The 26,790-nt window shown below is 46.5% G+C and overlaps 4 protein-coding genes across 4 annotated transcripts; 1 reads left to right on the plus strand and 3 right to left on the minus strand.

Moving 5' to 3' along the window:
• Positions 1 to 4,529: 4,529 nt before the first annotated feature.
• Positions 4,530 to 5,436, minus strand: EDB91DRAFT_1088890 (uncharacterized protein; the record flags this gene model as incomplete). The annotated part of the gene is made up of 3 exons (XM_041316533.1): positions 4,530 to 5,104; positions 5,166 to 5,262; positions 5,320 to 5,436. 3 exons carry the CDS (start codon positions 5,434 to 5,436, stop codon positions 4,530 to 4,532), a joined length of 789 nt encoding a protein of 262 aa, XP_041168884.1.
• Positions 5,437 to 7,312: 1,876 nt separating this feature from the next.
• On the minus strand, positions 7,313 to 9,545 carry EDB91DRAFT_1257055 (uncharacterized protein; the record flags this gene model as incomplete). Its single annotated transcript, XM_041324267.1, has 5 exons — positions 7,313 to 7,353; positions 7,414 to 7,547; positions 7,597 to 7,994; positions 8,045 to 8,161; positions 9,342 to 9,545. 5 exons carry the CDS (start codon positions 9,543 to 9,545, stop codon positions 7,313 to 7,315), a joined length of 894 nt encoding a protein of 297 aa, XP_041168885.1.
• A 1,325-nt stretch (positions 9,546 to 10,870) lies between these two features.
• Positions 10,871 to 11,369, minus strand: EDB91DRAFT_1088892 (uncharacterized protein; the record flags this gene model as incomplete). The annotated part of the gene is made up of 3 exons (XM_041316534.1): positions 10,871 to 11,000; positions 11,050 to 11,282; positions 11,325 to 11,369. The coding sequence occupies 3 exons, from the start codon at positions 11,367 to 11,369 to the stop codon at positions 10,871 to 10,873; spliced, it is 408 nt and encodes a 135-aa protein (XP_041168886.1).
• A 1,097-nt stretch (positions 11,370 to 12,466) lies between these two features.
• EDB91DRAFT_1240425 (uncharacterized protein) lies at positions 12,467 to 15,625 on the plus strand (the record flags this gene model as incomplete). The annotated part of the gene is made up of 9 exons (XM_041322023.1): positions 12,467 to 12,631; positions 12,682 to 13,247; positions 13,294 to 13,459; positions 13,516 to 13,664; positions 13,718 to 14,112; positions 14,159 to 14,344; positions 14,395 to 14,533; positions 14,599 to 15,236; positions 15,315 to 15,625. 9 exons carry the CDS (start codon positions 12,467 to 12,469, stop codon positions 15,623 to 15,625), a joined length of 2,715 nt encoding a protein of 904 aa, XP_041168887.1.
• Between the last annotated feature and the right edge of the window lie 11,165 nt (positions 15,626 to 26,790).

Below are 26,790 nucleotides of genomic sequence, written 5' to 3' on the forward strand. Positions count from 1 at the left end.
CTATTACAAGAAGCACAAAGATTTGATGCGATAGAGCACAACACGTATATCAAGCACAGATTCCGTGATGGCACTGTTGTGGATGTCCCGGATGCAGAAGCTGAGTATTCGATGAAGCATTCGAAAGTGGTTGCTGCAGAGTTTGATACTGATAATCCGCCAGCAAAGATGAAACACAAACACAAGTTCTCCGAAATTGATGTTGGGATTGATGACTCGCAGCCTGCACTTCACAATCACAACAAGCATCTCAAGGGTCACCTTCCTGGTCATGAACCACAGTCCCTCCATTGTCTAGCGAAAATTAGTGCTGGATGTACCTGGTCATCGGAGGACTGGTCGTGTTCTTACAATAGTGTTTTCATGGTTCTGTTTCATGCTTATCGTTGTGGAGACACTATATGGAAGAGTTTATGGATCTTCAATCAGGATGAACTGCGTGTGTCACTCTCTCACTCTTTTTGTGTACTGGTGTCTCAGACTCGCATCCATTCACAGGATCTCTTCAACCGTTTCCATGACGATTTCCGGGATGTTCTATCTGCATGGAATCCACAACACTTCCCTCGTACCAGTATGGTAGGGGCTTCCATCACTCGCATGCTCGAGTCTATTCTGCCTTCATTATCGCACTTGCTGTGTGGAATTGCATCAATTACAGACCCGGAACATGACAGTATCCCAGCTGTGACTTCAGTTGATCTCTCGTTCGAATTCCCGACCATGTGTGTTCCATTACCTGAATCTGTAGTTGCATGCAATGAATCTATTTCCTTGCAGCAGTAGGTTGATCTATGGCTTCATTATCACGCGAAGAGATCTGCTATACCCAAGGGAGTGGTGTCTGCCCAGAACATGTCATTGTGTGATGGAACTTTTGCATGGAACATCAAGTTGGCGACATCTCCGTGCTTCATTTTTTTCCATGTAATTCATTGCTTGGTCAAACTGTCCCTCAGGCTCACTATTCCTTGTTTGACAGACAAGCAAACACAGTACGCTCTTTGCAGAATCATATACTTAGGTGGCTATCATTTTTTGGCTTGGATTTTAGATGGCAGAGAAAATGATGGAAACCCTCATTTTGACACAAAAATCTCTGAGATAAATAAATTGGATATTTCTTGCCTGAATGGTTGGGAGGTGCACATCTATGTCTATAGCCTCCAAAATGCCAATCAACTCCAGACTTAAATTGAATGTTGCGCCTATGTCTGCAGTCTATAAAACACTGATCACCTCAATCGTTCATGTACCTTTAGACTTCTACACAAGGCTTCTGCAAATCAGTTGCCTTGCATCTTGCATCGTGGTATGTGCAATTATTTTATTTATTTTGTTTTTGTGCTGTTCACTGCTGCTCAAATTTGGTCTTATAGACTATACTGTGCACCATATAAAAACCCAGCCGGTGTGATTCTAACCTCCAACCAACCATCTACTTTTGCCTTATTTGTTGTGCTAAGCGTCCTTCAGTTTTGTACAATGTCTCAGCCATCAACCCCTGTGCCTTCCCCAGATGCTCGTTCATTGAGCACCCTTTCCTACCCTACGCCATCTCAGGAAAATACTCCTGACGCCTCTGCTGGTAGTTCTACAATGAATTCATCTCCGCTTTACACGTCGCTTATTGGTACTGTGAACTCTCCCTTTGCTGCCGATGCAGAGATGTTAGTGAACATCCCTATCAACAATAACCCCCGTCCTCTTCGCTCTGTTTTCAATGATGGTGCAAACTATTGGGTCGGTCCTGACAGCAATGTGCTCTGCCTTGTGTTTCCAGCCAAGTTGCACCTCAAGGGCCGTTACAATAAGTCTGGAGAGTACTTCAAGCTCCCAGAAACAGGTGTAAGTTTCTGTCATCCAGCTGCTAATAAAGACCTCTTACAAACCATATGTCATACAGCTTGATCTCACTGATATCAAAAACGCAAAAATCCAGTTTGAAGTCCTTCCTTTGGACGACAAAGAGAAGGACTGCCCTGTCTTGGTGATAGGGTGCTCCCAGTTTGCAATGACGCTTCTCTGCGCTCTACATTTGGAGGCTGAGGAAGCCTGCAATGCATGTGAGTTGTTTACTATGTCCTTCACTTGCACACAAATTCATTGATTCGCTAATACAGCATTGGATGTGGGCACAATCCCTCTGAATGTGCCATTTTGGCACACCTACAAGGAAGATGATAAGTACAGCCTTGTTGTCACGGCTGGCACCGCATTCAAAGATGTACCAGATCTGAAAACGGCAACGACTCCCCGAATGTCTCATGCTGAGGCTATTAGTAAGTCAAATTCAACTACTATACCCCATCCAACTGATGTAAAATCTCGAAACAGAATGCGTGGGTCTGATGAGTCCAAGTGAGTCCGTCATTATTTCTGCTTTGGCACAATTATAACCTGCTCTCGTGATTGTAGGCAAGGCAAGGGCAAATGCCAAAAAATTCAGTCAGGTCCTTGACAATAACGAAGGCAAGAAGTCTTATAGCATGTTTTATGTTTTATGTTTTATGTTTTATGTTTCGAGCTATGACATCCTGACCGTGCAAATACTAGCAGGTTCTTCCTGGCACATTTGTGACCTCGAAGATTCAAGGGGTCGATACTTTGCCTTGTTGAACACATATGATCTACATGGCACAAGGGTTCAGAGCCCCAACATCCAAGATGAGCATGGTGTTCGCATTTACGTCAGCGACTACAAGACCAAACTCAAAGAGGGTATGATTGTTGAGTTAGAGGTCATCTTAAAACTGTAAGTCCTTGGTTCTTTTGAATAGGTTCGATATTCTGATGTCTTGTAGGTGGACTATCAAACCACATAGAGACAACCCCAACCCCCGTGATGTCAATGGTTCTCATATATACCAGATCATGCTGCAACACATGCAACTTCTGCCTTGCACTAAGTACACTCAGCCCATTTTTGTGGACTCGCTCAAGGATAGGAAGGGGAAAAGAAAGGCTGCGGACAAGACGACAGGGCAGTTGCCCACTAAAAAAGGTTCTTTTACTGGTGTGTCTGATGAGGACAAGTTGGAGTATACTATGGTCAAGTAGGTTCACGTGATTGTCTTTCTTGGTGGCTTTTTTTTGTCTTGGGCTCGATTCTGCCGCTCAAACTGTATAAATGACCTATACTATATTGTTGTTATGAATATCTGCGAATCATATCTTGTCTGTGTTTTCTTGTGGAGTCGGGGATTGGCGCTTGCGCTGCTACAATTAGTTACAGTGCTTTGCATAAAAAAACTGCAGTCGTCCGCATGGCAAACGTGTTTGGTCAGGCTTGCTTGTCCATTTGGAGAACAGATCAGTGACCTGTCCCACCATGGCTCCTCACCTCAGCCCACAGCTCAGGGAACACATCATAGTATGGCACTATGAGCAAGGAAAGAATGCACAAGAGATCGCCGAGCGGGCAGGTTGTTCCGAACAGACCGTTTTATGATATATTGTGCTTGCATCGCAACTTTGGTCAAACCACCATCCATTCGTTCATCAGAATGCGTGGCCTCGTAGTCTTGAACTGGACGACATGAACTACATCTATTCCATACTTGAAGCCAATCCGGGTCTATATTTAGATGAGATACAGCACCTTAATGATGTTTGTGATGTTGATGTTTTGATTGCAACTATATCACGAGCACTTCGGAGACTTGCATTCACACACAAGCAGGTAGCAAAGGAGGCTATGGAGAGGGATGAGCTAGTTCAGGCAACTTGGCAGGCTCAATATGGAGACATACCAATAGAATGCTTTCTGTGGCTCGACGAGTCCAGTGTTGATGATCACACTAATCAATGACAGGGTGGATGGGCTCCAATTGGTTGCACATGTGTTCAGCAGCAGACTTTCATCTGTGGGTAGTGGTTCTCGGTAGCTGGTGGCTGGCTAACTGGTTGGGCAAGCAGCCCATAGTGTGATATTCATGCATGATTGTATTACATTTGTAAGGCAATCATGATGCATGAACAGTTACTGCACCTTTTGAGGCACGCTGGTGAATCTTTGCGAATCCCTAATGCATCAGTGATGCATTAGCGCTCTAGCTCACCGGGGTGCTTCTATTTGCCCAATTTGGCCATACAAAAAGGGGAGCGCTAATGCATTAGCGCTCCAGCTCGGGGTGCTACCATAATTGCCTAATACAGCCATACAAAAAGGTGAGCAGGCTTCCGTTACCCCTTACCTTTGGGACCATTAAATATTGGGGCTTCCTGTACCTGGCTTTGACATCAAAGTTCGACCTGGCTACGTATACCCCATACCTTCGTTCCTGAGCTCTATCGTTAAATAACACAAGTTTGTACTCGGCATTTCCCGAATGTCTGAAAATTGACGAAGTCCATAGTATTGTGACAACAGCATTTCCTGTGTGCCCAAATTTTTTTTAAGTCCTCCAACTGAGAGCGGCGAGAGTCAGAATGTTGGGAAGTCCATACATGCACCATGATCCAGAGGTTATTAACAAAATTAAATTCATTATACACAAAGTACGATACTTCCAATTGAAGTAAATATGCTACAAAGTCTTTGACTTTTTAGACCCGTGAATTACATCCTCGCCTTTGTGCTTGCTGCCCCATTTTGAGTTTCCACCAATGACATTGTCTAGTTTGCGCCGGTTAAAAGGGACTGATGGGCATGCCCTACCAGTATGTCGAACAGGTTGATCATCCTCTGGAAGAGGAGCAGGGGCTGGCTGAGATGCAGGATTAGTAGGAAGTGTGGGAGGTTGAGGCATAGGAGGCTGAGATGCAGGGATCACTGGGGCTGGCTGAGGCGCAGAGATCACTGGGGCTGGCTGAGGCGCAGAGATCACTGGGGCTGGCTGGGACGCAGACGCAGGAGAGGGAGGTATAGGAGGCTGAGGTGCAGGGATCACCAGGGCTGGCTGGGACGCAAATTCAGGGATCACCAGGGCTGGCTGAGACACAGAAGAGGGAGGCATAGGAGGCTGAGGCACAGGGATCGCAGGAGAGGGAGGTGCAGGGATCACCGGGGCTGGCTGGGATGCAGACACAGGGATCAACGGGGCTGGCTGAGATGGCTGAGACGCAGACGCATCAGATGGAGGGATCAGCACTTCACATCCCCCTGGAGGAACAATGGGCAACTGTAAGTCACTGGTCTCCATGCTCAGGTGTGTTGTACATACCTAGGTCTTTCAGAGATGTCTCAAGAAGAGCCAATGCAGCATCGTAGTCAGCACATTGAAGACTGTCATAGTCAATACCATCAGTGCGTGGTTCATGCTAGAGGAATAAACAATGTTAGTCACGTGTATTATTAGTAATGGAGGCTGAGCTTACCTCCTGCACACTGTTTGGCTGTGATGCATTAAAGTTGTCAGGAATCCAGTCCTTCAGCTGATAAAGTGATTCCCAAGAGTCTGACTCTCCCACAGTTCCAACATTGTCTCCTACCATCTCAGCAACCTCATCTCTCTCTCTCTCAGCAACCTCACAGCTAGAGTCATCCTCGCTTGACTCATCTGAGTCATCATCAAGGTCACTGGCGTTGTCCTGCTCAACAGCCGGTAGACTTTCTTCATACTCTTAACATTGCATTTAATGTTAGTAGGTCTCGCAATCTTCATATGACTCCCACACCACTTACCAACACTTTTCTCTGCAAACCTCGCATACGCCCTAAGCACCTCGCCATATCTACAGTGGCTCAAAAAACTGTCCGCATGTTTGTGCTATTTTCACTATCTACATTATTGTATATGAATGGACAGGTAGACCAAGGTTATGCTAGTGGGGTACTCTGTAGTACTCCCTTGGGGCATGAATGTGAGCCCTTGACCGTGGGAATCCATGGTAATGTGGTGGCACTATAGGCCTTAAAAAATGATGACTCATGTGGACAGTTTTTTGACCCAAGTATTTTACACAGATAATTAGCTGTTCTAGTATTTTGTGTGACCTCCCTTGCCCTTAATTCCTGCCTCTATCCTTCTAGGCATACTTTCAATCAATTTCTGACAATCCTCTGCTGTAATCTTTCCCCACTCCACTGTAACTCTCTCCTATAACTCCCACACTCCTTTAGGAGGGTGTTCATAGGCTAAAAGCTTCTTCTTGAGTACTCCCCAGAGGTGTTCAATGACATTGACATCAGGGGATTGTGCTGGCCAGTCAAGGAGGTGAATATTTTGCTCTTCAAACCATTCTCTGGCTCTTCTGCATGTATACTTGGGATCATTATCCTGTTGTAAAATAATGTCTTCTTCATCAATTCCTGATTCTGCCATGGTAGGCAGCAAGTGGTGGTTGAGGATGTCCACATACTGCTCAGCATCCATCCTCCCCTCAACTTCTGCAAGCATTCCCACACTATTCCACCCCATAGTTCCCCATACCATTAGAGAACCTCCTCCAAACTTGAGAGTTCCATTAATCTCTCTGTCTGTAAGAGGGCCCCCCTTCTTTTTCCACACATATACCTTCCCATCTGACCCAATTCTATTGATTTTAGTCTCATCAGACCATATGACCCGCTTCCAGTCCTCTACAGTCCAGTTTTGATGGGCTAGGGCAAAGGCTAGTCTTCTCTTCCTATGAGTGATGGAAAGAAGAGGCTTTTTCTTCTTTATTACAGCCCTAAGATTGGCTTCCTTAAGGACATTCCTCACTGTTTGTGAAGAAACTGGAGTAGGGATGATGGAATTGATATGATGAGTGACTTGGACAGCATTATCAGCCTTTCCTGTGGTGATATGTTGGATAATGACCCTCCTATCAGTAGAGGTGAGTTTGGATGGACAACCTCCACTGGAGTTTTCCTTGTCTGGGTGACATTCTTTGATGAGCTTAGCTACAGTAGACTTGCATACACTAGTTCTAGAGGCTATTTGATGAGTGGAGAGGCCAGTAGTAGACAGAGAAAGGATATTAACCCTTTGAGCAGAGGAGATGGTTTTCATGGTGATTATGACTATGATATATGGGACACACTTCATTATATACTTAGCAATAGGTTTAATAATGTCATAATGACACCACTTCATAATTTAGTTAATAGTGGCATGACTTTATGGTGTCATAACTAATGATTTATATAATTTTAATCTAGGATCAAAAAACTGTCCGCATGAGTCATCATTTTGTAAGGCCTATAGCACCACCACATTACCATGGATTCCCACGGGCAAGGGCTCAAATTTACGCCCCAAGGGAGTACTACAGAGTACCCCACTAGCATAACCTTGGTCTACCTGTCCATTCATATACAATAATGTAAATAGTGAAAATAGCACAAACATGTGGACAGTTTTTTGAGCCACTGTATCATATGAGTCTAAGAATTGCCCTCCTGTAGTGCATTCTCCAAGGTGGTAACTGTTTCAAATCAATCAATTGATCAATTGATGAAGAATTGTATAGATAGGTGATTCACACACTCAAAGAATTGCATAGTGCCTCCAGCTTCAGTATCACGGCCACCCATGAGGACCGAGAATTTCCATCCTCCTGTCATGTGGCTTAGGTGTCGGAATATGCGATCTAACACACCTGGAAGCTTGTGGATTGCCCTGTCCACTTGTCAATTTAGTGGTGAATATCCTGACCAAAGGTACATACCTCATCTTTGTCTCATCATCTACCTCTTCCCTTATCTTGGCTCTCGCAATCTTGCGAGCTTTCCTAAACTTCTTGCACAACAATTTGTGCTTCTTCCTAACTTTGTCTTTTACAGTGCTTGACTCTGCCTCATATTTCTCCGCTGTGATCTCATGATGTACAAGGAGCTTGGAACCATGAGAGGTGATGTTTCCCTTTGCAATCGCCTCGTCAGCTGACTGCTTGACATTGTCCGCATAGTACATTTGGGAGTAAACCTCCACTTCCTTCAGTGCCCGTGGGCCCTTCGTTTTCTTGCCTCCTGCAAGTACTTCTTTGATGCTGAGGACCCCCCTGGATCCGCCCGAATGCACAAGACATGTTGGATTTGTTTGCCAGCGATACCAGCACATGATTTGCTGTGACTAGTGGTCAGCAAAGACTTTGTTAATGTAACAACGGTACACACAAATTTTCGCTGTTTCAGTGGCTCCTTAATCACCTCCTTTTGTTCATCAGTTAGATCATTCTCATTCTCGATGTCAGGGAAAAATTGTTTGTGGATTGGCCATTCAGTGAAGAATTTCTAGTTGATCTTCGGCCAGAACTGTGAGTAATTCTTCGAAGGTATGCATGTCTGATAATCAGCTAACAAAGACTGCAGGACCGCTTCTTGCTTGCAAGTAGTCCACTTTTTTGGCGCCATTGTGTCGAGGACAGCACAGTGTCAGCAGGCCACAGAGTGTGTTGGGGGGAGGGGAGGGGGTTCATGTACCAGGAGACCCACACATAACATTTAATGCATTATTTTAGTGACATTACCGGTATCCATGTAAATACTTCGCTGTCAAAATGAGGATCTCTTTCAAACATCTATCTACATACAAAGAAGCAATTTTGGCATCCAGCCGCATCACCAAGTAGTTTCTCCGTCTCCGAGGCCACTGTTGTGCAGGTCATTTGCTGCACTGCACACCGAACACAACCGCAACACTCACTGTATATCCAAATGAGCTTGAATATGTCTAGCGGTGAAAAAGCACTGTTGAATGTGGGCTGCCTTTCTGCACATGAAATAGTTCCGGATCAACTGCAAATAAATGAGCAACATCTGGACTACAGTACAAGTACATCTGAACTGCACCTCTTGGTGTTTTGGTATCCGCACCTGGATTATGGCCTCCCCCAACCTGCTAATCTTCAGCTCCCCACCCTGGTAAATGATACCGGCAAGGTACATATTGCACTCAGGCCACCGAGCGAACCAAGCCTCATAAATAGATTCAAAGAACTCATCATAGCAGCTCACAGCAGTGTGAGAGAATTCATCATACCATTCAGCAAGAAAGGCACATTGAGCTGGAGACGTTAGTGCTTCAAACGTTCGAGTCATTGGAGGCAGTGAGTGCAGGATGGAAAGAGCGACAGGTAGGAGGTGAATCCTGGAGGCGATGAGCGCGGGAGGTGAATCTCGCTTGATTCAAATAAGGGAGGCAATGAGCGTGGGATAGAAAGAGCAGGTGAATCCCGCTTGATTCGAATGAGTTCTCTGAAAGAAGGAAATGTATCAAAGTCATGCATTACAATCAACATGACTCGATCTCTACCTTCACTCAGGCGCTTCACACTCCTGCTCACACACAAAAAAGACTCAGAGGTACATTTGATGCCCGCTCCAGAACTTGGCCTGATGCGATTGAGTAGATGTCAAACATGTGGCAGCCAACATGCGAACAGCATGCGTGGTTAATGCCCTGGAGACATACTGTGGCCTGACCAGCAGGAGGTGAACTTAGAGCTGACCGCTGACTGGGAGTTGAACTTGGAGCTGACTGAAGATCAAAAGAAGGAGCTGCGTTCAGCAGAAAAAGCACGCAGAGAGGTGAGCCACCACAACCCATTGCCCAATGGAGAGCTGACAGTTGATGATGGCGGATTTTAGACGTTGTTGAGTTGGTTGGGGTGGGCATGGCTGAATGCGAGATGTGCTCATTCAATGTACGGTCGTTCGGGGTGTTGTGGGACAGATGATGGTCATTGTGTGAAGTACCCTATCGCACCGGACTTGCTGATGCTTGGCAACAATGAACAAGTGCGATTAAGTGATATGTAGATGAGCGCTAGTTCCATAGCTGTTGAAATAAGAATCCATTACTGTTATACTTCTCTCACAAGTCTGTATCGTCCACCAGAACATCACATAACACATCCTCCAGTGCAGAGAGCATGCCCTTGACAGTTTTTGTGGCAAGACTGGCCTTGGCGTACCTTTTGCCAGTACTAATTCCCTGCACAAGTAAGTCATTTTCCACCTGCCGATTCTCAACGAATATCTCATCTATCACTCCTATGACTGCCCGAAGTTTCTCTGACGACTTGGTCTCCAAGTACTCCAGCAACAGGCCACCGATAACTTTGTGAGGTTGGCCTCCAAGATAAGTCGTCAAATGATCTTGCTTGCAGTGCGTGTTATTCGTCGGTCCGCCGCTGATAGATACATCATGTTCAGAGGTATGTTCAGAGGTACTTGAATCCTGTGCACCATCCCTTAAAAGCGCTCAGAACGGAATGCACTTATGAGGAGATTCGAGTCACTCATGCCATTGAAGATGGACTCGGTGAAACATTCCCCTTGTCCTGCCTGGCTCATTGAGAGTGATATCTGGATTTGCGCTTCAAATTAATGATAGACTGATGCCTGTGAGATTGAGGTGAGAATATCAGCTGTGTCATAGCCCGTACCAAGTATCAACTACAAGTGTATATTTACATACCGTGTGTAATATGAATGCCCATGCATTCATTTGGCTTCTCTACGTTCTTCAGGAGTATGATACAGTTTCAGTCGACCCATACATGAGGATGACAATGGAAGTAGAACGAAATTCTTGCGACTGTCAATGTTGGTCAGATTTGGGCTTTGCAACCAGTAATTTTCATCCGACTTTTATAGGACTTAAACCCACCAATGTCAATTGGCAGCATACTTTGTCCTGACGTCTGAACACACTCCTCACCACATATTCAGGTAAAAATCCTACAGGTCTACAATAGAAATAATGTCAGTCTTGATTCATGTGATCCAGTGCAGCCGCCATTATAAGAATCATCTATGAACGGTGAAAACATGCGCTGTCAACCAATTTCAATCCGCCTGATGCTTACATTTCTGAATTTTGGAATGTATGGGGCATATACCATCATTATTGGGCAAGAAACACACAAAACACACATAGGACGAGTACAAGCGGGTACATAATTTGTATATACATATGGTAGGTATCAGAAGGGCTTATTAGACCGGCAACTCCTGCACAGTACCATCTTGAAGAGCCTGTGCATATGCCTCATCAGCACTCGCACGAGAGGAATACCATCCAAAGCAAGCACCAGGCACACTAATGACATGGGAATGCACGTTATGCCTATAAGAAAATTAGTGAGTCTGCTAGAATGAATGAACAGGATACATACCATCCTTGAAAAACGCCAGTCTCCCGCCCGACGGTAATAATGTACCAGCGGGCAGAAGCTGAAGTGCTTCCATGAGCCGTTGTAGTGGCAATGGCTGGAGTCACAGTGCCTGGAGTCGCGTTAGGTACCACAGTGTTGGCAGCAGTGTCACCAGCTGGTCCAACATCAATGGTGGTGTTCAAGGAGCTCAAACTGCTCACAGAGGTCCAGGCACTCTGCACCTTGTCTGGCATCTTCCGTTAGAAACTGTCAAAGCTGAGGAAGTAAGCACTTACCTCCTTGAGACACACCTCCATGCTGAATCTGAGCCTCAGACACATAACAAGTGTGTGTGTGAGCACAAAAAACACAAGCAGGGCAATAACCGACTGCAATCACTTCCGCTACCTATTCAGGCAGGTCGGCCTCAGGATCAGCCTGACTGTGGGCCACCTTGAGGGCTGAAAATGATTTCAGCGTGTTGACCTGCAAGTATTATTACACTGGCTTACTAAGCTGATCATGCAGAAGCTCCACCGCCGTAACCAATTCAGACAAACTGAAGGTCTGTTCCTTGATGAGCGTAGGAAAAACTTTCATTTTAATTGAATGGCGGTGCAAGAGGGAACAGGACTGGATGATGCTAAGTGTGAAGGGGTTTGGTGGCTAGTGGTAAGTAAAATCTTGTTTCAATTGCATCTTATATCACACTCACGTTGACAAACTCCACCAAGCACAGTTCTCACACTACATAAGACTTGGAGGATCCCGAAGTACAGTAAGTGATCCTCCTTATGATTCCTTACGCTCATTGCTCCGACAGCCCACACTTGCATCGGATACGACATAGAAGACCTCCCCTATGATGTCAAGCTCCAGCGATGTTCCAGCTGTCCCACCCATCCCACCCATCCCAACTGTCCCACCCATCCCACCCCCACCAAAAGTAACTGTCATTCCAGTCGGGATGCTGCCTTGGACATTCCATGAAGTTAACAGTCGTGGTCGTGGACACGGACGTGGACCACATGGCATCAAGCTTGGTTGTGGTAGCGGGCGTGGGTGCATGCAATCTTGTTTCAATGAATATGTAGTCCTTCCTTCATCTAGTGTGCCCTCTGCTCATGAGAGTGTGAAATTTTCCTCCCTGTCACGTGGTCTTTTAACATCTCGCCAGACTGTCTTCAAAGATTCGGTACCCTCCTATGTTGCAACTGATCTTGGTGCTAACATCGGCGACTATGATCATCCCTATTATGATCACTCTCCGATGGATGAAGACACACCATTTGAAGCGGACATAGGAGATCAGGCCAAGCATGATTGCACACCTGCTGTTCGTGCAGAACTTCCCACTTGCCTTGTGCATACTTACCCTTTCTAGGATAATCCTCTCCGTTGTTGGATAGACCACGGCCATGAACTGTTCCTTCTTGAAATGCTCCGTCACGATGGAAGAGGCTGTGATTCTTCGTCCAACTTATGCAGGTCCTGCAGGATGAATGTCAGCTTGTACCGCTGCAAAGATTGTTTTGCCCCTGATTTATTATGTCAAGCGTGCATTATTTATGCTCATGCTCATTCACCAGTGCATCGTGTGGAGGTGAGTGTTTTTCTCGATTGAGATGCTGCCCATGATTGATGGGAACACAGAAATGGAACAGCGCCTATTTTCAAAGTGTAACCCTCAAAGATCTCGGTCTTCGCATCCAACTTGGTCACAAGGTTGGCGACTCATGTCTGCTTCCTACTCGAGCCTACAATGACAATTTTATTCTGGTCGACACCCTAGCTATCCATCCTGTTGCCATAGACTTTTGCGGGTGTGATAAAGTGCAATCCCACATTCAACAACTCTTACATGTCGGATGGTTCCCTGCGACAACCAGCGACCCAAGAACCACGGCTACTTTTCGTGTGCTCTGTCAATTTCACATTTTATCATTCGAATTGAAGGTTTCTGCCTACGAGTTCTATCACTCCTTGGTTCGCTTGACTGACAATACTGGTCTTTTGAAGCGGAATGACCATTACGAGGCATTCATGCGCATGGTGCGTGAATTTCGGCATCTCAAGATGTTGAAGCGAGCTGCCTGCGGACACGACCCATCTGGCATCACTGCCACACAGCAGGGCGATTGTGCGGTATTATGTCCAGCTTGTCCTCAATCCGGGAAGAACATCCTGGATGATTGGACACTTGCTTCGAAAGCAAGGAGGTACGTACTTACTTAATTTATGTCAACAACTTCTTGATGTCTCTAGATGGTTGTATGCTTCGTTTTTCACCATCGACGCTAACTTTCGGCTCAAGAGATGGATAGTCTTAAAAGACACCATGGATCCCAGCTTATCAAATGGGTGGAGTTATTTTGTCGACGAGACTGCATACCGGTCGTATCTGAACGATCATGGCATGGAGACCCAGGAGGTGCATATTCAATTTTTAACTTACATAGAAGCTCACGTTAATGGGACGTAATGCAGAAAAGCTCATGCGCTAGTCACAACGCAGTGAACATGGCAGAGTCCAAGTCATTGAAGGGCCTGGCAGCTACAGGACTTGGCACAATCAATTGTGCACGCCATAACATGAAACTTCCTAATAGTGTGGGTGACTTGCAGAAAGGCAAGAGGTATGTACTGTTTCAATGTTTGCGTATTCGCATCACTGACTTACCAACCTCAGATATATTAATATGGATTTTTTGTTCTTTTCGACCTTACGCCACCGCTCTGTGGAAGTTCTCGACATATCATACAATATTGTGTGCCAATGGCACAAACATCTCTGGTCTAGAATGGCGACACTTCCAGAAGATTACCGCCTTGATCACACTTCCAAAGACATCCGCTTCTTTGTCCCTAAGTTCTACCTTCCCACGCATATCGCAAAATGTCAGACATCTTTTTCTTTCAACTGGTCTCGTTGGGTTGGGCGCACTGATGGCGAGGCTCCGGAGCGCAGATGGTCTAATATCAACCCTGTGGCATCTAGTATGAAAGAGATGGGCCCAGGCAGTCGACGGGACACTTTGGACGATCACTTCGGAGACTGGAATTGGAAAAAGGTTGTCAATCTAGGTAAGTGGTTGTCATCCCCCGAAGATGCAGCTCTAACTACTTTCAGGTGCAAGCTTGCTATGTAAGATGAAAGAAGCAATGCAGGAGAAGGCTGGCTTCCAAGTGGCCTTCGAAGAACTCAACACAGCCATCACCAAACAACATCGCACAACCTGGGAAGCCAAGGTAGAACAGTGGGAGGCTAATCCAACCGATACAAGCATCCCAAATCCGTTTGAGGTGAAGTCAGTTGGTATGTGTCTGCTGTGAGACTTGTGAATGAAGGAGCTAACTTATTTTTAGCAATCACCCAGGCTGGCGCTCATCTGAGGCTAGCAGAACTGGAGGGTCGGGAACTTGAAAGCGGCGCAGACATATTGCTGCATCCTGAGGTCTCAGCGGCGGTTTTGATTGGCTTGGGGCTGGACTTAGAAGAAGATCAGTGAGTTCCATGCATTTGTCTCCTGATTATGAAGCTGAGGGATTTTACAGACAATGGGTTGCTAGGTTTGCGAAGGGTCTCGGTAATCATGTGACAGACACACAGAAAGGGAAGTTGCAGTGCCAGAGAAATGTGTTACATTGCAAGATCGAGTCATGGCACACAGCACAAGCACTGTACATGCCTATCATGCAGAGCATCCTCTCCACCTCAACTTCGACCTCGTCAACCTCTGTGATCGAGCATGCAGAGGACTCAAAGCTCTGGCTCCCTTCAGCTATCGAAAATCGTCCATGTCCCGCCCATCCCCAATTTTATGAGTGGGAACTCCACCTGGCCCAGGCACACGACGCACTACAAGAGCTCCATCAATGTCTACATATACATTCATCACTCCTGACATACAAGAAGGTGTGGGTGCGCGGGCAGGGTGCGAATACAAGGGCTCAGAATGCCTTGGAACGTGTCCTTGGACGACAAGCCACATGCACTGTAAGGTACCATGCTGCGTGGGATGCATTAAATACCCTGGTGCGACAACTTGGAAAGGTGGGGTGGCAAGGCGGCCTTCAGTCACTGCACCCTGATGATATACGACCACTGATTGATCTGGATATCATGCCCAGGCAAGGGAGACGGAAGTTGACATGGATTTGGACCATGACTGGCGTGGATAGTAATGGGGACGGCACAGATGACAAAGGTGAGTTGCAATGTTTGGAATCACAGGATTAACTAGCATATATCATAGGCGTGAGGGTGCAATGGTGCAAAGCATGAGCTCGCGCGATGTGGTGGGCCGAGGAGGTTGAGCTACTCCATGAGGAAATGCGATGTGTTCTCAAGTTTTTTGAGTGGCAGGCCAACTGGTGGGTTGAGCAGGGGCATCGGCATACTGAGATGGACGTAGAGTGTCTTGAGGGCATCCGTGCTTATGCTACCAAGCAGGCAAGCATTCGCCGGGCGTTTATTGATCATTTCCGGATCTTATGGTCTCCCTTTTTATCATCTGACAGAGCTCTCTCAAACATAGACTCAGACGATGATGCTGACCTCCCGGATCTCTCAGCACCGCCTCTCCCTGAGATGTAATGTACACCATACATTTATTTGGCACGGAATATATGTTTTGCACGGACAGTCTATTTTGTATGGAAATGCGGGGAAATGCTTCTTCTAACTGTACCTATGAGGGGAAGGTACTTCTTGTCATCACCAACAATACCGTGCCTTCCGATTGATTCTTGTCATCACCATGCCTTCCGATCGAGGACCAATTCAGAAGTACTGGGTGCTGAGTGTCCTACGGGTGACTGTCTTACAACATGTAATGGCTTGATGCATGATTATGCGTTACAAGTAGTAAGCCTTCATGCATCACCATTGTCTTACTATCATAATGCTTAATGCATTGCCACCCCAGGGTGTTGTGGGGCAAGGTGTCCACAAACATGGCGAGGATTGACTATTTCCTCTTGCGAGATATAGAAATGAGGCGGATTGAGAGCACCATCTATAATACTTACAAGTTATGTGTCTGCTCTTGCTCAGACTATATGCTATGTTAAGTTTCAACCATGAGTTCCATACGACCTTTATCGCTCACTGCTTGAGATGCAATTGAAGATCTCCTGATGGACTTTATGAGTGCCCTTTCAATGACACAACACCAGCAAGTTCTTGAGGCCTTCTTGCAACTCAATTTTCTTTCCCACGGATCACAATATCCGAAATTGTTCCAGCTCAGATGCCTCATATCATTACTTTCTGCAAGACACGTTGTACTTCGAGCTGCAACAGGCTCTGGAAAGTGCAAGTTGGAAGTTCTCCATACGATTTATTGAGCCGATGTCATCTGAACGCAAAAGCTGGGCACTACAAACTTGGGAGTTTGTTGATTGATCATTGATGCAAGGAATTGCCTGGTTATCAAGATCATGCAGGCCAAATCCGAGCTGCTCTAGGTATGCATTCCGTGCAACTTTAATGTTGCCATCGGTGGTGGACTCGTCATTTGTTGTGGTTCTCAACACGTACTCTTGAGTCTTTGATTGCGAAGGTGGTGGTCGGTAGGAGTGATGTTTGAATGCTGGAGAACTCGTGAGATATTCAAAACCAGGATGATTGTCAATTAGAATTTTAATGATGTCAAGGACCATATGTTCGGACATATCACACATTTGTGAACGTGTAGGGCAGACGTCCTTGACAAATGTAATCAGGTTGCATTTAGCACGGTTTTCGAGTGTAGGTTGAAGCTCTACATCTCGCATTGTTGTGTTACGAAGGGGATAGATAATAGTTGTGGTACCCGATTGGACTTTTGGTGGAGCTAAGGGACGTTGTTCAACATCAATTGAAGTGGATACTTGGATGTTATCCCATCCGATCATATGCGGTCCACGAGATACTAGACGTGCACGCTGAATCTGGCTGTCAGCCATGGCAGCATGAGCATTGTGTAATGTGTCATAGGCAAGAGAAAGACCACAACATGCAAGTAAATCAATGGTTTTGCGTGATGAACCACCACTAAATAAACATAATCCATGGATCATCTGGAAGGCACAATTGTTTTGGGAGCGAATGTTCACAATCTGCGACTCAATTGCGGTACAGTACTGTTCATAAATTATTCATCATTAGTACATATGATCACCTGAATGCACACAACACTTACCGTCTTGATGTTCTGCTTCTTGTTCTCCTTTGCAGCTCATGCTGTCTGCATAGCTGACAAAAAGATGTGTCATAGCCATGGAGTGGTTTCTCGTAGTTGTGCCGTGAGCAAAGCATCAAGGTCAAATGAGAGGAGTAGTTCGGGGGTGACATCTTTTGATGACATGCCAAAAATATCCTTAGCAGCCTCCATCTCAGCATCAACCTCATTGGTGACTATTTCGATAGCGATTGGTCGTAAAATGACATGAAGTTGCTCCCTCACTCGCTCATCAGCATCCAACACATTGAGAAACTGCACAAGGGCCTTGCTTCAAAAAAACCTTCTTTCCAAGGTAGCATGGAGGTCTTGTTCGAGATAGAGTGCAACATGAGGTCCATGACTGTCATCCGAAGCCCACGAAGGATTTTTAGGACCACAAGGATTTTTTCATCAATGTTGAGGCTCGAAGGATTGACAATCCAAATCAAAGGCTCAACAGGTGGCTGATATTGCGGCATGGGCTGGTGAAAGGCATGAAAAGGTATCATTTTATCGTCCTATTAGATGTTAAGTACTGTTGCTTGATGGACTATGATGTTTGAGAGGCGTACAATACTTTGCTTAAGGTGTGAACGAAGGACTTGTGTCAACGCTGTACAAAATACAATGATTACCTAAATCGGCATCACTGGCATCTGTCAAATTTCAAACTCCTCGCTGCTCCTGCCAAATTTTTCCGAGATCGACCAGTCTGACTACCTCAAGCACTTAACAATCTCAAAGACGTAGTCCAGACTGGTTACGAGTCTACCTTGTACTACCCTTATTATCATCTTCGCAACATGGGATTTCACAAGATCAGTCGTGACGTGAAACTTGCAACAATCCGACTCCATGAACGGAACCGAATTCTGAGCCTTCGTGACATCCTAGATTCCTGCGGATTTTTCGAACGCACTTGGTTTCGGATTTTGAGGCTCTGGCGCCAAACCAGCGATGTCGTGAACCGTCAGCCTAGCACAGCAATGCGTGGTCGTCTGCGTGCTCTCGATCATGAAGATATTGATTGCCTGCTTCGTCTTGTAAGGCAGAATCCTGACTATATTTTGGACAAGCTCATGCACCTCCTTGCAACAAACCAATTCATATCTGTCCATTTCACGACAATCTTCCACGAGCTCGAACGTGCTGATGTGAGCTACAAGAAACTCAAGGTGGTGTAAGGATCTTTGTGGGCTGGGACTGCTCAGGCTCATTATCTTCGCCGTCAGAGTCAGAGTCAGGTTCCTCTTCCTCCGAAAGTTCTTTAATTCAAGTATTGTCCTTGTCGGAGCCATTGGAATCAAGGTCACTGTCATGCTCTAGCAGGCTCTTGTGTTTTCTGAGGCAGGAATAGTTATAAATGGCACGATGATAATGAATTACAGGGAATATGAGTGTACGACGAGCAAAATTTCACCAAGTTCAACATTTCCTAATTGAACGAAAATTTCACGCCACTGCCATCCTTTACAGGATGTACGTCACGCCGGTATGTATTGAACATCCAGTTGCCAAATGGACGGTGAGCAGATCCCTTCCATTTGCCTCATGTGATTGACTGATACCATGTACCGTAGGCGACTTATTGTGACGATGTGGGCGTCACGGACAAGGGTTACATACTACATAGTAACTTCTACTAGGTTCGTGGCACCTGCGTGGCCCTATATAGGCCCTAACCACGAGCGCCCGCAATTTTGCTCTCAACACTCAAGTACTCAAGTACTCACGACCCACGCCACGTAGCTTGCTTCTCATGAATCGAGCAGCCCAGCTTGATAAACATTTCAACGACATTCTCAGAGGCAAAGTCCCTGCCAATGCACGAAGCTACCCTCTCTTATTGGAAGCGATTTGTACACAGCAAGACCCTGCGACCTGCATCAACAAAATCGTAGAGAGCTCCCATGGCTCAAACGCAGTTCAGGCTGCCATGCGTCACAATACCAGTTCCCAATTCCTCAACGACACTGCAACCAAGCTTCTGTTATATCTCTTCCGAGCACCGAACCTCGGTGATGTCTTGGATCACTTGCTCACCGCCATCGTTGATCCCCCAATTTTTTGGAGTGCCTTCAGCCAAGCATTCGATCAAGGTGAGCTCAATGAGCCAGCCCAGGAAGCATTCGCAGTGCTCCTCCTTCGCCTCATGTCCCTCACTATGGGGAATACGTCATCATACCGTGACGTCGCAAAGAAGCCTAGTATCCTTACGAGGCTTCTCAATTCATCGCAACAGACCGTCAAAGACATTGGCTACCGCATCCAACATATTCTTTCCACCTTCAATTCCGGTGCACCTACCGCTGCAGTCGGTGGACCTGGTGGTCGGCATGATAACAATTTTGTCGACTTCAGGGAGATCTCCATTCTTCCAACTGCAGACGAGATCCTCTGCCAGCAGCTTCCTTTCATTCGCCCAAGCAGTGTATTGGAGGATCCTGATGGCGAAGAAACTCGTACAGCTGACTACCTGGATAACACCTTCCACTTGCTGCGCGAAGAGATGCTACATGAGATGAGAGAAGAACTCCAGCCCGCTTTAGGGAAGAAGAAAGGGCGTCATCGTGGGCTCATCATTGATGATGTCACACTCGAGGGTGTTTACAGTGGTACAGATGATAGAAAGACTCGGTGGGGCATCAAGCTCAAATGCAAAGACGATTTCAAGTTGATGAAGAATGTCCCCGACAAGCAGCGCAAGCATTACCTCGAGAAAGATCCTGTGGGTGTCAAAATTCTCAAACATCAGTCTCTCGTTTGCGTACTTTCGGGAAATCAAATTCTTAGTCTCGCGACGGTTCATCGTGTCGAGGCACTGCTTGCGCAGAAGCCACCTGTTGTCATAATTCAGTTGGAAGGGGAGTCTAGCATCGCAAAGACTCTCCTTCAACTGCAGTCATCCGATCCCATTCGGCTCATCCAGATCGACACTGCAATTTTTGCCTTCGATCCGGTCTTGAAGGCTCTGCAGAACACCCAGTTCATTCTGCTTTCAGAGGAGCTCCTGTTCTGGAAGGACGGGAACCTTATCGGCAGCGCCTCGGTGACTGCGACTGAGATCACACGACCCCTCGCTATGAATCCCTCTGTGGATTTGCAGCAGCTCCTGGGGACTTCATCTTGTATTGTGCTTGATAAGTCTCAGGCGGCATCACTTCTGGCAGGACTCACGCAGAGGCTTTCCCTCATCCAGGGCCCTCCAGGTAGTGTTAATATCGACCGCCTATGCATATCCATTTTGCTGACATGCCACAGGAACTGGGAAGTCATTCATTGGCGCGCTGCTTGCGAAGGCTATCCACGATCACACCGAACAGAAAATTCTTGTAGTCTGCTACACGAACCACGCCCTGGATCAATTCCTGGAAGATCTCATGAAGATCGGTATCCCTGACACTCACATTGCCCGTCTCGGTGGCAGAGCAAACGCACAGGTCGCCCATCTTGGCGTTGCGGGGAAGAAAGAGCATGTCACCCGATCGAAAGCTGATTGGACTATCATCGACAACCTGAAGAATTCATCGGGATTTCACTGCGACTCTCTAGAGGACGCCATGGACAGGTTCATAGCCTCCAAGATTGACTTCAAGGACGTCCTCATGTACATCGAGTTCGAGGAACCGAACTTCTTTGATGCATTCCGCGTACCTGAAGATGATTCATGAATGACTCGTGTCAGCAAGAAGGGCAAACCAGTCGACGCTGAAGAACTCATCTTTCAGTGGTCCAGAGGATTTGGCGCTGGGCAGTTCAAAGACGAGCCCAACATACGTCAGGCGGCTGATATCTGGGGTATGCCTCCAGATGCTCGTCAGAAGATGTTGGAGCAATGGAAGTCGGAGATACGCAAAACCATCCTCGAAGAGATTTGCACACTTGGCAAGAACTACAATGAATGTCAAGATCAACTGACACGCAAATTCAGAGAAGGGATGGTCGCAACCCTCATGGGGAATAGAATCATTGGATGCACAATGACTGGAGCAGCCAAGTTCGCACAAGACATTCGTGGGGCGAAACCTGATGTCCTTCTCGTTGAGGAGGCTGGTGAGATTCTCGAAAGTCACGTCCTCACTGCGATGGGTGAGAGTACCAGTCAGATGATTCTCATTGGCGATCACAAGTACGTGAGCCAATGGTCATATTTGGGATATCCTGCTGATGTTGGTTCTTCACAGGCAGCTGCGTCCCAAAGTCAACAACTACAAGCTGACTGTTGAAAAGGGCGATGGATTTGAACTCAACAGATCACTATTCGAGCGCCTGGTTCTCAGAGGCTTCCCTCATGAAACTCTGACAGCCCAACACCGTATGCGTCCGGAAATTTCAGCGTTCATCAGGAAGCTCACGTACCCCGACCTCACCGATGCTGCCAAGACCCAGGGCCATGATGACATTCGCGGGATCCAGAACAACTTCATCTTCATCGACCACACCCATCCCGAGGATAACGACCCTCGTATTGCCAACCGAGGCGACGGGGCCTCGTCGTTGTCAAAACAAAACACCTATGAAGTTGAAATGGTTTGGAAGATCGTACGCTATCTCGCCCAGCAAGGCTATGGGACGGACAAGCTGGTCGTTTTCACACCATATCTTGGGCAGCTCTCAATGCTTCGAGATGTTCTGAAGAGGGACAATGACCCTGTGCTCAATGTGTTATGCTGAAGTATAACGCAGGCAAAACAATAACCAATAAGACCAAAGGTCTATCGATACGTTCAAGACAACAGTCTTAAGAACGTCCAAAATCAGGTCAAGGCTAAGTACCGAAGAGGTAACTTAGAATCAAGTCAGATATTCAGAGGAAAACCAGTGTAGGTTAAGCTGAAGAATCAGCGTCACCTAGCCAGGGTTTATATAGGATACTGGGTACAGGGTATGACGTAATAATAGGTATGTATCAGTAAGCACATGCGTAAGCAATGAGGCGTCTGAGTAATACCGAACTAAATATAGCATGATAAGAGACATGTGTAGTAAGCGTGGATCAAGGGAAAAAGAAGTAAGTAAACACAGCCGTAACATCACCCCCTTCTTTCGTGGAAAGTCCCAGACTTTCATTCAAGAGCATGACGCCGATCGTCCTCAGTGCCGCTGAGCCCATCTAAGGCTTCAAAGAAACCTCTTTCCTCCATAAGAATCAACGTCAATTGTTGAAGCTTTTCCTTGATGTCTCGGATACTATAGTCAAGGGAGAAGAGTTCGTCTTCTCTGTACTCGGCATTGTGCCTTTCCAAGGTATTCTCGAGACGATCTCCGAGGCGGTAGAGGTCGGTAAAGAGCATTGAGAGCGGGGTCGGTATCAAATGGCGTCTTTGATAGGGTTTTTGAAGAGTTTGGACGACAACATGATTCTACGACGAAGGTCGACGATCTTCAAGATCGGACAGGTAGGGGTCAGTCGCTACTCTCCAAGGAGCTGCTCGTCTACGAGCTGCAACACGCTCACGAGTGCAGATGGTAGTGGGACTAGCTGGAGTGTCTATGAATGTCGGAATGACAGGTTCATTAAATATTTGGTAAGGGGACGATTGTCCCGACGGAGGCAGAGGGGATGTAGGACGAGGAGGTTCTGGAGAGTTCCTTTGACTGATGGTCATGTAGTGAGGACGGGGAGAGAAGACGGGGAATCGAAGATTCGGGATAGGAACGTTTGGGGCGCTGTTGTGCGTGATGACGAGGTTTATATCCTCGTCGCTGGAGGAGATGTAGTTATGTCCACCGGTAGAGGGCATGGTCTGAATGGTTTAGTGATGATAGTTCGAGTTGAGAGGGGAATGAGTCGATGTGCCTGCTTATATCTGTTCAAGATTTCAGCGGAGTTGGCTAATTCAGACTCCGACAACCATTCATTATCGGCCGATGGGTAACCTTTCCATTTGACAAGGAAGCGTCATCGTGAGGAGAGTTCCTTTATGTCCGAGGATGGCTTCTACCTCGTGTTCTTCTCCGTCAATTAGGTCAGGGGGGTGGCGACGGGAAATTAGGACCGTGTTTCTTCATTTTCGCGATAAGGGGTTAGAAGCACTGCGTGGAATACTGGGTGAAACACGCCATTGGTTCAGAAGTTTTAGGCGGTATGTGACTGGTCTGAGGACTTCCGAGATAGTGAAGGGTCCTTCTCTTTTGGGTGCTAATTCTTATTGGGGTAGTTAAGATGAAGGTTCTTTGCTTCTAGCCAAACCTTGTCGCCTTTCTTTGAATGGTGTGAATGATCGGGGTGATTCTTTGCCTCATGGTCTGTCTAGCAAGTTCATGTGATGATAGGGCTTCTTCTCGAGCCTTTTGAGTTCTGATATTCTTGCTTCGACGGCTGGGAGATCCGATTTCTCGGTAGCCAATGGTAATGCTTGCGGGTGATATCCCATCATGAGATAGAAGGGAGAAGCATTTCGTGCGGAATGATGTCGGGAGTTGTGTACGAATTCTGCCATGGGAAGCTTTTCTGACCACGAGGTCTGATCGTTCGCACAGAAGATACAAAGATACACTTCCAGTTCTTGGTTTACTCGTTCTGTTTCTCCATCTGTTTGTGGGTGGAATGCGGTAGAGAGTGCGATCTTATATCCCAGGAGTCGTCCCAGTTCTTGTGCGAACTTAGCTGCAAATTGGGGTCCTCTATCAGAGATGATTTTGTCATAGAGTCCGAAGCGTGTGTAGACACGGTTGAAAAATACGTCGGCGACTCCTTCTGCATCGATCGTCTTGTTGCAAGGCATGAGTACCACCCCCTTCGTAAGCCCATGGTCTACCACGACCATGATAGAATCGAAGCCGTTCGATGAGGGAAGGTCTACGATGAGGTCAACGGAGCATTGGGCAAAGGTGGTGGGAAGAAGTAGGGGCGGGAATGGGACAAAGCGGCGGTTTCGTAGGGTGGGTGTTGACCTTATTCTGTTGACAAACAGCACAACCTTCGACATATTTGCGAATGAAGGTGGGAAGACCTGGCCACCAGTAGTCACGAGAGAGGATTTCTTGAGTTTTAAAACAACCAGGGTAGCCGGCAGTCGGGGAGTCGTGATGCAGCGAGATCAATTCTCTCCGCAAAGGACCCGGGGGGAACATAGTTTCGACCCTTGAAGGTAAGAATAGCATCGGAAAAGGTCCAATCAGAGAGTGCTGATTTCATAGGGAGGGGTAGGGTGGGATTGGAAAGGGCGTCTATGGTCTGTTGAACCACGGGGTCCACCGAGGATGAGATGCGGAGTTTCTCCTGCATGGAAACATCGATAAGGGAAATGAATAGCCCATCTGGGAGGACAGTGACATCGGAATTGTCTTTGCGTCGATGGGAATATGATCAGGTCTACGGGAGAGGGAATCAGGAACTGAAAGATCTTTGCTGGGTACATGTTGGAGTTGAAGGTCAAATCGAGAAAGGAATAATAGCCAACGAGCTTGTCGACGATTAAGTTGCTGGGCTTGACGGAAATAAGTCAAGTTCTTGTGGTCCGTCATAACGAGGACAGGGAAAGGGGAACCTTCGAGGTAATGACGCCAAGCTTCTAATGCTCGTATGATGGCTAATAATTCTCGATCGAAGATTTGATAGTTCTGTTCTGCCGGGGAAAAGGTTTGTGAGAGATAGGAACAAGGATGCCAGTCACCGTTGGAGTCTTTTTGAAGGAGTACTCTGCCGGTTAGCATAGAGAGATGCATCAACAGCAATTGCGAAAGGTGCGTCTTTGTCAGGAATGGAAAGTACAGGAGCAGAGAGGAATCGGTTCTTCAGGTCATTGAACGCTTTATCGCATTCTGGCGACCAATCAAAGATGATGTCTTTCTTTGTAAGGTCGATGAGTGGTCGTGCGATAGTAGAATAGTCGGCAATGAATCGACGGTAGAAATTGGCGAATCCTAAGAACGATCGAACATGTTTAACGGTCGTTGGTTGTTCCCATTTGATGACTCCGTCTAGTTTGACTTTGTCCATACAGATTTGTCCGGGACGGATGAGGAGACCAAGATATTCAACTTCGGTGGTGTCAAAGACACATTTTTCAGGTTTGAGAGAGAGTTGATGATCACGAAGTCGTTGTAGTACTCACATTGTTCGTTCATGATGGGATTCGAGGTCTTTGGAGAAGATTAAGATGTCGTCCATATAAATGACCATCCATCCTTCGTCTATCATGTTGGAGAAGATGTCGTTCATCATTGCTTGGAACGTTGCAGGGGCATTGCATAGACCGAAGAACATAACTGTTGGTTCGAAGAGTCCTCTTGACGTTTTGAATGCGGCTTTCCATCTATCTGGTCCATGGATTCGAACATTATTGTATCCCGCGCATACATCCATTTTCATGAAGATTGTTGCGCCTTTTAGTTTGTCGATGAGATCGGGAATACGGGGTAGGGGATAAGCATCTTTCACAGTTGCATCGTTGAGTCTTCTATAGTCCTGGCATGGTCGAAGAGATCCGTCTTTCTTTCCTATGAAGAAGAAAGGAGACGCTTGTGGAGATTGAGATGGTACGATAGTTCCTTTTGCCAGATGTTCGTCCACGAATTCGTTCATTGCTTTCTCCTCTGGTGCAGATAAAGGATAGATTTTGCAAGAGCATGGTTCAAAGTCTGGTTTCAGTTTTATCTTGTGGTCGAAAGGTTGAGACGGGGGTAAAGTATCCATGGCTGCTTTGTCGAAGACGTCTTTGTACATGTGGAAGACTTCGGGTACAAGTTCTTCAAACGTCTTTGGCTTTTCTTTTGCGTATGCTTCTTGTGCCAGTTGTTGAGCGACATTAGCAGCCTTTCGTACAGGGAGAGGGGAGAACATGAATCGAGCGGAGTTGGGGACTTTAGAGATTCTGTTTGTTCAAGACACGAAAGAGAAGGTCGTGGGGATGTGTTCTTGTGTAAGTGGTGAGTTGAAATCAATTTTCTCGTACATTCCCACGAATGCTTCTCCTTTAACGTAAGCGATAAGAACTTCGTCATCTTGTAGTTCTTCTATTATTTCTTCTTGATCTTCTTCTTCTTCTTCGGGTAGAAGTTCCGGTTGTTCCTCGGGAATATCTTCCGAGGGTTTATATGCTTCTTCGTCTTCGATTTCTTCTATTCTAGGTTGCATAGAAGCATGTTTGCTTCTATCTGAGATAAGGGTTTGAATCATGATTGGGTCTTCTTCTAGCGAGATTTCGCTTTGGCCCAGTCTATTGTTGGGTTTTCATTTTTGAGCCAGGGAAGTCCGAGGATGATGTCTTCCCTCCTCCTAAGAGGTAATAGGAAGGTAGCGAACATAGTTCCCACCTGCTGAGAAGAATAGATTGCAGGCTTTATTAATGGTTCCTGCTTTGTTCTTCGTTCCATCCACGTTCCGGACTTCGATTTGTGAAGAGAGATTGTGAGTTGAGAAATTGTTCTTTCGTACGTATTTCCAGTCAATGAATGTTCCAGCGCGCCCAATCAATTAGGGCTGCTGCTTCGGCGGTTTTATCGGACTTGCAGGATTCGATCGAAATAGGAATGCGCATAGAATTCGAATCGCCTACAGAAGATACAATGAGTCCTATAGATGTACTAGGGTTTCCGACGCCGGTCCGGT

The sequence above is a fragment of the Suillus paluster genome (assembly GCF_016628075.1).
Source record: "Suillus paluster strain FC165 chromosome Unknown EDB91scaffold_242, whole genome shotgun sequence".
Taxonomy (NCBI): Eukaryota; Fungi; Basidiomycota; class Agaricomycetes; order Boletales; family Suillaceae; genus Suillus; species Suillus paluster.